Raw genomic sequence first — 11,628 nt, 5'->3', positions numbered from 1 at the left:
CTTTGAAAATAATAAGAGAATATAAAAAGAATCTTACAGGCATCCCAGAGAAAGAGGCTGCCCAACTTCATCAAAAATCAATGGCAATTCCAGTACCAACTCTTCAAACAGTATTGTTTTTAAAGTTTCAATTCTAAATCATTTGACTACAAAGATTTGAATGCTTTATACTAAATAGTCAAAGTATTTTTGACTGAACACTTTGTGCAAGCACTTGCTTCAACTACTGCATTAAACTATTTAACGTGAGGGATAATGTGTGCACAGCAGAAGTAAAATTAAGATTTAACTATTGTGATGGCACAAAAGAAATGCAACACAAGCAGAGCCAATGCATGCAATTAGAGAGTGCTCAACGTGCACTATTGCTTTATTGAGCTTCTCTCATAATTATACACAATTTTATGATGTTATCAAGTTGATCTTACTGGAGGTCTTGACATGAACAGGGATGTTGTGCTTGGACAGTTAATAGAACTCAGATGGACACTACCAAGTTTTGGAGCTTTTGTTTGGTGACAGGCTTGAATTACAAGAATTCTGAGTTGAACAGTGAGAGGAATTCATTAAACAACAAATGATTCATTGATGTTTGCTCAATACACAATGATAAACAAGGCATCAATAAATAAAATTAATTAAGACTAAGCCTCAGGTTTTTCTAGGTGAGTTAGGGGCAAGAAGGGGCACTATTTAATACCTGAAAGAACTGCTACCTTTGTCTCTCCTTCCAGGACAGCACTGCTGTTCTTTTAGCCTATTTGTATCTCCTACTATTGCCTATTTTACAGATAAAAGTATCAGCTCTCTGTGAATCTCCTGAAACACTTAAACACAACATCTTCACCAAGCAGTAGACAGTGGAAAAACTGAAAATGTGCCAAAATTAAGCAACATTTCCTATTTCTAAGGGTGCAGGTTCTGACTTCTAAGCAAAATTCAAAGAGGAAGAATCTTGAACTACATAATGCAAGCTGAACCTGGACACAACATCCTTTGGATGTTGACTGGTAAGTGAAAAGAGGGAACATCAGTGAACTTGCAGCATCCTTATTGACAGCCAATTAATGAAAAACTGGATGAGAAAAAACTCAAAGATGAAAATTTCCTAAATGAGAATGTGGATTCTGCCCTTTTCATGCACAGTAGCCAAAATTGGGGAAGAATCTGATCAAATACAGACAAACCCTCAGAAAATAGGTACAACATGATCCTCAGCATGAACTTCAGCATAACTGGGGAATGGGCAGATTAATTCCAGTTTTCTGACTCTCCAAAGCAACCACAGGATAATCATGAACAGACAAAATATTTGGATGATCACAAATATGAAAAATGAGAAATGTGGTGCAGCCACTTTGATATACTCCAACAATATTACAGGATGAAAAGGCAAAATGACAGTGTTTGGACAAGATCACCACATTTTTGTTGTGCCTGAAATTCACAAAATATCAGATACAAATAATGTGTGTGGGATGTGACACAAAATTTTGAACATTTGTTCTTGGGTCTGTTAGCTGTTTGTGTACCATTACATAACCAGTGACCCACATGTGTGGCATGCTAAGTATTTTATTTTTTAGTGTAGTAATTCTAAGGCACCATCAAAAGAAAAGGTTTTTATAGAAAACACTTGTTAGATAGGAAAGAGAAATCACTGATATAATACCCCAGTAACAACTCTTCAAAGCCTGAACTTGCTTCATTCCTCCACCTACGCCGTGGATGTTTTGTTACTGAACAGAGAAGGGCAAACAATCCTCTCCCCTTATGTAAGACCTGCAATGTTGCAATTCTCTTTTCTGCAGTAGGAATGTTGTGATACAGTGTGGGAATAGTGATATGACACAGCAGAGGGAGCACATCTGCTCATCCCCAAAGGGGTGGATTTTTCCAGAAAATTTTCATGGGATATGAAGTTGAATCCCTCTGTACAGACATTTTCCCCAAACAAATTCTCAGTTCCTAATTGCTGCTGCTGCTACAACTCAAACACACTAGGTAAAGCCTATAGCTTAAGCTATGCTGACTTGTCCACCTTTTCTCCAAGTCTCTGTTGGAATCTTCACCTTGCAGAGGAGAGACCTTCAGGGACCCTGCAAACTTTGTGTGCTGGTACCAAGAGCCTTTCTCTACCATCCCCCTCCTTACACAGACACCACAAACACCACGGCTGTCATTTCAGCTTTTATTTGGGTATTTTTAAGTTAAGTTGCTCAAGTCCATTCTCCATCAATACAGACACTAAAAAAACTGAGATCAACATTTAAGGCAACATTAGCATCCATGCCAAGCTCAATATGCAAACCACTTCCTCCAAGCACCACAGCATCCCAGAACTGCCACAGGTCCCCTCCCCTGCCACACGTTCCCTTTCCCTTTGAACTCTGCTGTCCCACACCACTTCAGGAATTCCACTTAGATGCACATGCTCAAATAAGACCTTGCCATTTCTTTTATAGTTTCTTTTTTAGGAACTAGATGACTTTTGCATAAGGTGATATGAGTGAGACACGTCTCAGGGTGAAAGACTTACATTGGCGATACCACACAGAATCTTTTTTTAAAAAATATATTTAACATCATTATTCAATGACTCTTGTATGAACATTACATGTGTCTAGCCTTTTGGTAAAGGCTGGATGTTGAGACTCGTTAGAATGATAATTTTGCTTTAAATTCTGATTCCTTTAGTGTTACTGTTGACAAGTGTTTGAGTTAGGGATGCCCAAGTGCAACTTTTAGGTAAGAATATTTACAAGTATACAAAAGACCACATAGCTTTGAATACACCCACTATTCTTAATACAGAGTAAATAAGGATTTGTCTTGTGCCTGTGGAATATTTCAACAGGTGGGTCTTGGTTTTTTCTCTTTTACAGTAAAAGGAAAGTTGTTACTTTTCCTTAAGGAGTGTATTTATTACAAGATGGTTAGCATACATATATCACATCACATACAAGCGTTAAAATTAACCAGTTACAAAATAAGCAGTGGTATGTATATTTCATATAACCTAAGAACAGGATCAGTATTTTACAAAGTACATATAAAAGTACTTCATATACAAAGAAAAATACAAATGTGCAAACACCATTGTCACAGGTGGAAATTTGTCAATTGAAAAATGCTAGAAAAATCCTTCATATTTTTGTTTTGAAATTGCAAATGCATTAAAAACAGCTGCACTTCCTATTGTGTGTGGTGAGAAATCTATGTTCCTTTCTGACAAAATACATTAGTTATAAAAAAACCCCACAAAGTTTAATAACTGAAAAACCTTGTAAGTATAGTCAGTTTGGTTAGGCTGACATTAAATTACAAGAAGAACATCTGGAAAAATGAGAAAATAGTGGATCATATATACAGACCTTTTGTAATATTAGTGTGCTATTTAACATATTAACATTTCAAAGTAAAAACAATGGCTTAATTACCTACATATTCTACTCAAAGTCCTCATTATTGGCAGACTGTAAAATTTCAACTACTTTGGGGGCCTATTAAAAATGTTTTGCCAGAATTTTAAGCAGAACCAACACAAGTTCATCAAAAGTAAAAATCTATAAACAGTCTTCCAATTAATGTGCAAAAAAATGTTTAAAAAGTATTAAATCACGACACCTCAAACTTGATTATGTACATATCTAATATCTGTAAATGCTGTTAACTAGCTAGTTTTGTTTTGTTCTGCTACAAATAACTTACCTCTGTCCTGCAAAATGTCTGCATTGTAAAGATTTCAGTGCAAGTGCTTGCTTCATTGTTTAGTGCATTATCATGTTCGTTATTTTTTATTTTACAGTGAGCAGAACAGCATATAAATTAACACATACAACTCACACACAAGGGATCCTTCATGTACTGAATTCCTAGTTTGGTGTTTTCCATTGCTCCAGGGTAGTGTTTTCATTCATTTATCCCATTGGAATTGCAAACAGAATCTAAAATAAAAGTGCTATCTATGGTCTTCAGATAATCCCTAGATTTTGAAATTCCTTAACAACATTGCAGAAGCACTCAGCAGAGCATGAGATTAGAGAATGACCTGCACACTGAGAAGACACTTGAAAGTCTGGCATCAGGCAATTTCACTTTTTTGGTCTCTAAAAAATATCAGCTGTCTATAAACATTGGCAACCTTGTGTGTTTGTCACTGGACTCACAAGCTGCATTTATTTATTTGTTTTTAGGAATTGTAGATGTGTTCTCTCTTATTCATGACTAGCTTGGAAATATGAACATTCTGCTTAAAAATTTAAATAGTGTGGAACTACACTTCCTGTTGAAGGGAAAATTTCTACACTTTCCTTTGGACAGGTTTCCTAACAGAATAACTCTGAAATGAGAAAACCAGGATCAGATGCTAGTGCAAATACAACCCACTTTTATAGGTAGGAATTGTACTGAAGAAAGAGGAAATTCAGGATAAATGAATTATTATTTTCCCAAGTCCTCCCTGAAGAAAAAAAAAGCAGTTACAGTGGTTATAATTATTAAACAGAAAAGAACCTATTATGAACTTTTATGGCTGAAATGTAAAGAAGGTGGGTTGTGTGTCAGTAACATTCCAGAATAACATTCCAGAACTCAGTTTCTTCCAGGTTGAGGTGCTTTAAATGGGACTTTATTATAGAACATTTTTCTCCTTTCTATGCATCTGAAATGCAGCTCTGGATTCTGTCCATCCATTGCTGAGCACTCTGTGCATCTTGGGCACAAAAGTTATAAACACGTTTGTTCGTCTTCAGCTGCAAAGGGAAAACAACGGCACAAAGATGTCAGCTCATGGAAAAAAAACCTGCAAAATTAAAACTGCAATATTAAATATGCTAATTGGGTCTAAAACATTTTTGAACTATTGCTGTTGAGAGTGATGCCAGCTACATAAATTTTTTTTGTCTTGAGATGGCACAACAGCTCCTTCCTAGTTCAAACAGGACTGGAAGCAGCAAGGGAAGGAAGTTTCACATAAAGATCAAGTAAAGACTAGATATACTTACATCAAAAAATGCCTTTTCACTGGCATGTTTTGGAGCTCCAATTGTTGGAGAAGCAGGAATCACAGTTTCCACTTCTGCAAGGTCTATGTGTCCCTTACAGCTCGTATCCTCACCAGAGTCATAGTATCGCAGCTGGAACACAAGAGAAAAAAAATAAACCCAGACATGCTTTTAGATGGACCTTCCAGATTAATACCCTTTTCCTGGATACAGCCTGGGGGGCATTGACTGCTGCTAAGGGTGGGAGGCACAGAGATTGCTAGGAGCTGAGGAGGTGGGAGAAGTGTCTTTTGTCCCCAGAGCTCCAGAGCAGAGAAGAAAATAGTCACGGATTTCTCTGGGCAAAGGACACATGAGGCAGGAAAGCAGAACCATTTCTTCATTGGTCATTACATAAAACTAACACAAAAGCTTTGTGAAGACCAAGGCCTTGCCAGAACACTTACTCTCTGTATTTCAAGAATTTAAAGTGATCAGCAAAAATTTAAGTGTCATTTTAGGTACTTATAAACCACACAGAAAGCTCACATTTTCCTATACTGCACATAGAGGCTGAATGAAGTCTGTGCTTTTTTCTTCCCTTCTTACAAAGATACTTTGATATGAATACTAATCACTCTGCAAACTGAGTTTCAACATGTAAACAAGTTCCAAAAAAAGCCCCCACAACAAAACCCCAACAAATTCCCATAAACCAATGTAAAGCAGCAACACAAACTTTCACAGCAAAGGTGAAACAGAATTCCAGCTAGGACTGACCTGTGTTTCTCTTGCATCTATCACACGCAGAAGGTTATTTGGTTATACAAAAAACGAAAAAACATTCTCCTGCAAAATGAACCTTTTCTTCCATATATAAGATATATAGGATATATTAGAAGAATAATTGGAAGTAGCACATTTGTTGGCATTTACCATACTGTTCTCAAAGTACTCAATAAGCAGCATTTCAAGAGATGTCTGTCTTTATCTATATTACATATTTCTAAGTGTATTGACTACAATAAATTCATGTTTTTTTAAACAAAATCATACATAAGTGTCAGAAGTTACAACCCCTGCTGTGTGGAATATTTGGCTTGGAATATTTTACTGCCTGATGACCCAACATTATTTGAAGTACACAAGACCATAAATTTCTACTGCAGAATTCTAGCATACATTTCAAATTGGATAAAAAGTTTAGACCAACAGATATATATTTTTGGTGCTCCTTTTTGTACAATGATTAGGTAGAAGACTTATGAATAATTTTGCTACTGAATTGTGTATATATCCTATATATTTTCATATATTCTTATAAAATACTCCTGTATGTTTTTTTCTAAAAAATAAAAGACAAAATACTAAAACCCCTCTGTCCACTCAGAATTCTGCATCAGCTACAAGATACACAACACAAACACAGATAGGTCTAGAACGACGTAGCACACATCACACCTGAAAATCATCATTACTAATATTTTTTCTAAGACCAATCTATACAAACCTAGTGGATAAAAAAGAAGCAACATCATAATAAAAAAATCCATTATCTGGAAAGGTTTTACCTGGTGTTTTGTCACATCCAGCACAAACCAGCGAGGTTTCCAACCTTTTAGCAAAGCTCCTCTTTTGTACAGCGTACCTTCAAAAGATCTGAGAGGGACACAAAATACAGGGGCATGTGATTCCATAATATGGATACTGCTGAGAAATAAAAGCCCCAAAATGATACATACTAAACTCTACATACAAATGAAACACTTATTTTCCTGCAGGAAAACTAGTAGGATTTAAACCAATAGTTTAGCTGTTGGTAACTGTGATACACAGATAAAACACCCTTTTAGTACTTTGGATGCATTAAATGTAAAACTACAATTTGCTTGTGCATCTCATGAAAGGGAAGGGTGAAGGATGCTGGTAGGAGATAGGGCTCCACTGAAACAACTAAATGTAATCAGATCCAAGGAATAAGGTAGCCACAAAACGTTCTGTGCACATGAAAGTTTAATTCCTTCCTTAGGCAGAGCCTTTTACCAAATCAACAAAATATTACTAAATACTAAATTCTTCAGTTTACCTATTTTCATCATTCTTTGATGTGAAATGATTGTACAGCGTCGTTGTTCTTCTGTCTACTCCATTAGAGGGGGAGATGCTGGAGCTCTGCTCCTCACCCAGCCCACTGTCAGGTATTTCCAACAAAGACCTCTTCTGATAGGAATGTAGATTAGGTGACATCATCCCTGAGGAGCCAGAGGGATGTCTCCGGAGCTGGAAAAGAGGGAAATAGAAGAAAAAAGGTAATGCAATGTGTTATGGTCTCAGTGCTGTAATGACAACAAATACATGGTACAACATGTAAGCTGGGAACTACTGTGAAGCCAAAACAAAAAAAAATCTTCCTAATACAAGTCAGTGCTGCCTTGGAGAAGAAACCAGAGGGATGGCAATTCCCTGCATTTCTTAGGCAGAAGGGTTCACAGTATTTCAGAAAAGCTTCATATATTCCAGTGACATAATACTGAACAGTGTTTGCCTTGCTTTCTCAGAAGCATCTAAAACTGAACAGACATTTGGATGCAATAAATTTCCCTGATTTCAAAGGGAAGGAAGGGGGAAAAGGAAAAACTATGACTTCCAAAAGCTACTTTATAGATCCATGTCATTTTAGTAGAATCTCAATAACCTGGAACAAGAGTTATTTGCTCCTAATCTAAATGACAACACTGAACAATACAGTCCTGAACTGGTAACTCACTGTGCAAAGTTCAGAGGCCAAGCTCCCAAAAAGCATTATCTAGCACTATTCCTGGTGCACACAGAGAGCAAGAGGCAGCCTCTGACTTAGAGAGTATCTATATTGTCAGCTCTTCTTGTAACCACAGTCAGGAATTGGAAACACAAGCAGGAATATTTCTTATCTCTGCTTAGAAACTGTAGCTCCATTTGGCCATGGAAATATCTTTACTTGTCTCTGAGAATCTGTGATATCCTTTTGGCTACTTTCTGGAATTGAGCTTTTTCAGTACTTCAAGAATCTTTAAAATATATAAAATCATACATTTGTGCATTAGTAGAATGCTCATTTTATCTGTATGCCTTAAACTACTCTGGAAAGGCTACTAGATAAACAGCACAAGTCAAAATATATTTTTCAACATGAAGAAATAAAAAGCCAATATCATGGGTTAGAACAACACATTCAGTTTTTCAAAAGCAGTATTTTACTCCAAGAAATACAGTGATTTTGTCAGGGCCTCAGGTAGCCTATAGAGCAGGAATGGAGTTACTCTACTGGGCAAGCTCTTTTCTACTTACATTGTCGTGTCTGGTGTCATCCTTTAGATTAATTCTGACCCTTTCCCACAAAAGCTGCCACCTCTCTGGGCTCTGATTTAATTTACTTTCCAACCTTTCGATTTCCTGAAACAAGGAACAAAGGTTTCCTTAAGAACAGACATTTCTAACTCATCACCCCCCAGCAATCATTTTTACACAACTGTTCTCTAGTCAATGTTTTCACCCAGTGAAGCTGAAAACCCTGTGTCATAGGAGCTATAAACTGAGATCCATCAGAATCAGGTGTCAAAGGACAGCATCAGCCACATTGTTCTTCCTGCATGGACCAGGCTGGAGGAGCCACCAGGCTTTCAATTCCCCCCCAGTTCTCCTGAACACACAAAATTCAACACCCACTGCCATAACAGAAACACAACACTGATAAGGACAGGCTGTATTTTATGAAAATATTTACAAAGAACAAATTCTGTGCTGCGACACCAACGCTGGACATTGCCAATATTAACATTTACCCTCGTTTATAAAATGTGACACAAAGCTGTAATAAAAGAAGGAAATGAAACAGAAAGATTTATTCAATTTGGATGCCAAACTGTAACAACATGTTCTTGTTGTGGAACTTGGGAATATGACCTACATTGATAACCTCCAGTTAGGGTTATTTCCTGTTAATAAGACAGTGCAAAGTTAAGTAAAAAGAGGCAATTTTATGAGTTTATGTTTACTTGTGAATGCTCATTGATACATTTGTCAAGACTTTGAAGTGTGGTCCATATTCCTTGCCATGCTTCCTTCCTCCATTTTTTATTTTCAAGAATATATTGCTATGAAAATCTTCTTATTATTAATGAAATAAAATTTAAACCTCGATTTTTCAAATTCAATTAAAAATTCCTGATGGAATAAAAAATTGCCATAGAACATAGGCTTCTCATGCTATATAGAAGCCAATTAAACACTGAAGACATTTATTTCAAAGCAGAGAAAGTCAGTCTCTACTTACTTCTACCCTACCTAATAATCACAGAAGTTTTCATAATATTATCTCATTCCAATTAGTCTTTTGATTGAAAAAAAAAATCAGGAAATTGCTATTAATTGAAAGACTGAAAATTCTTATATTTTTAAAGTAAGAAAACTTTTTGACAAAGAAATTAACTTCTGAACTAAATGCTGAACACTTAGGTGAAAAGAAAAAGCCACCATTTGACAATGTAAGAGAACAAAATATTTCTACAAACTTTTCCTTGCTGAAAGTAAATCAGAAAACCCCAAAGTGAAGCTGAATGTAAGAAAGGTGGCTTAACAGCAAGAATCAAACAAGAAGCTTTAAATATTGAAGGCAGCTGAAAGTCTCACATGCTCTCTTTCTGCTAAGAAATAAAAATCCAGAATACTTTTGGTTGGAGTATCTTCAGGTAGATGAAAAAATAAGGAATGATGAACAAAAGCCAGACTAGAGCTTTCACTGCAATACTTGTTTGTCTTTGAAAGTGCTGAATGGAAAACACTTCTGGAGGCACAAAACTGACTCAATTTACCACACACTTTTAAAAGTAAAATCCTTTCCAAATTGTTGCAAAAGGATATATGTTCTTCATTGCTCTAAGTTAGTCAGTTTAATCTGATCATTCTCTTTCTGCCCTAGTCTTGACTTCTGAGCACGAGTCCTTCTCTGCAGAATCTGGAAGTAACTGAGACTTGTTACTTAGCAACTGGGTCACATTCCTTCTTTTTTGGCTCCATAGTGAGTAGTGCTTCCAGAACTTAAAATGAAAAACTTTCATGAAAAACTTTCAACAATCTCCTGTATATAACTCGAAAAGTTAGGACTAAATTCTCCTTTAATGGGCTCCATGTAAAAAAAACATACATGGCAATAAATCACTAAGATTTACTCTTGCCTCTTCAGTTTTAAATTTTACAGAAAGCAGCAGATTTTTTTTCCTTTCCATGTGTAGAATGGACTCTGAGTAGATGCACTTTCTTGAAAGAAAAAAAAAAATCTTTAAATTTATCTCTCTGGTTCATCTCCTGTTGTCCAGGGTTACAGGAACAGAAATATATATATATATATATATATAAGAAAGGTTTTAACAAATTCAATTATGAGACTATCCATTTCCTGCAATTAATAACAAGCAATTAGCATTAGTGTGCCTTCCAGAAGATCTTCCAAATAACCTGTTTTGGAGTATCTGAATGGTAGAGACAGGAGTTACATCTGCACAGCTCCAGAACTCTGCAGACTGATCACTTCCTTTGCACCTATAATGTGTCTGTGAATGCACACAGGTTTATTTACTCACAGTTCTTACAAGTACCAGAATCTGATCCACTCTTAAAAGAAGAACATCACATTCTACCATGAAAATTCTGAATTAAGGCCCTCAGTAGCTTCCCTGTTTCAGCTTTACATCCTGAAGTGCACCATCTGCTTTTCAATTGAAAACTATCTCTAGAACAAACAAATTTGGGCTTATCATTATAAACTAAGCGAGAATCAACCTTCCCCAGTAATTTATGATGCTAAATATGGTCTCAGCTGAAACATTTTTTGGATACCAACACATTCTCAGTGGATTTATGATTAAAGAGAGGTCTTTCTCCTACATCAGCAATAGCCCTAAATTAACAACTCGTTTTAAAAGAACGTTCACTTTGCTTTTTAAACTTAGAAGAATATTTTTGTAACCTTTATACAACCTCTCCAAAGTTTTCCAAATGTTCTCTCCATTGCTATCTTTTATTACTATAATCTAATTCACAAATAACATTTAAACTCTATAAAACCTGACCCACATATCTTTAGCCTATAACATGGCTAATTTCCCTGTTACATGGCAGTTTCTCACAGTTGTGGATATGGATATTCTGGCATCTACCCCAGGAAGAAATGCAGGAGATCATTGTTGTATTCCTGATGTGCTTCTGGCCTCTGGTTACCTGACACTAAAGCTCTCTGTGCTTTGCTGGAGAGCTCTCCTTGCTTTGTTCTTCCTTTGCTTCTGGGAAACTAGAAGCTCTGAGAAGTTCTGACTGTCCTGTTTTGAGCCAAGGATGGTTTTACATGAGATTCTCTTTATTTATTATTTTTTTTATTGGGCATTGTTCCTGTGTTCAATCAATTGGATTGGAAGAGGCAGACCAAATGGAATTTCAGGAATGTGCAAGAATAAAGCTAACTCTCTAAAATCTTCCAGGACTCACATCCATTCAGAAGCTTTCTGCATCAAGGCTTGCTAAAATCATCTCTGATTCAGAAGAATTGGGGGCCTACAGCATATGCTGATTTTTCAAGCATTGCAGTAGTGGGCTCCATAATCCCAGCTTT

The 11,628-nt window shown here is 36.3% G+C and overlaps 1 protein-coding gene across 5 annotated transcripts in view; it reads right to left on the bottom strand.

Annotated features, from left to right (window-relative positions):
* Positions 1-2,177: 2,177 nt before the first annotated feature.
* SBF2 (SET binding factor 2) overlaps positions 2,178-11,628 on the bottom strand; it is a 230,070-nt gene continuing 220,619 nt past the window's right edge. For all 5 annotated transcript variants that reach the window (XM_056494163.1, XM_056494165.1, XM_056494161.1 and 2 more), the window contains 5 exons: positions 8,313-8,417; positions 7,072-7,265; positions 6,557-6,644; positions 5,007-5,138; positions 2,178-4,754 (listed from right to left, as the gene is read on the bottom strand). In XM_056494163.1, coding sequence (XP_056350138.1) covers positions 4,656-4,754; positions 5,007-5,138; positions 6,557-6,644; positions 7,072-7,265; positions 8,313-8,417 — 618 coding nt within the window. In that variant the 3' untranslated portion in view covers positions 2,178-4,655. The remainder of the gene's footprint in view (positions 4,755-5,006; positions 5,139-6,556; positions 6,645-7,071; positions 7,266-8,312; positions 8,418-11,628) is intronic.

Source organism: Oenanthe melanoleuca, chromosome 5 (assembly GCF_029582105.1).
Source record: "Oenanthe melanoleuca isolate GR-GAL-2019-014 chromosome 5, OMel1.0, whole genome shotgun sequence".
NCBI lineage: Eukaryota > Metazoa > Chordata > Aves > Passeriformes > Muscicapidae > Oenanthe > Oenanthe melanoleuca.
Note: the sequence above shows the minus strand (reverse complement) of the source record. Positions and strands in the feature narration are given on the sequence as shown.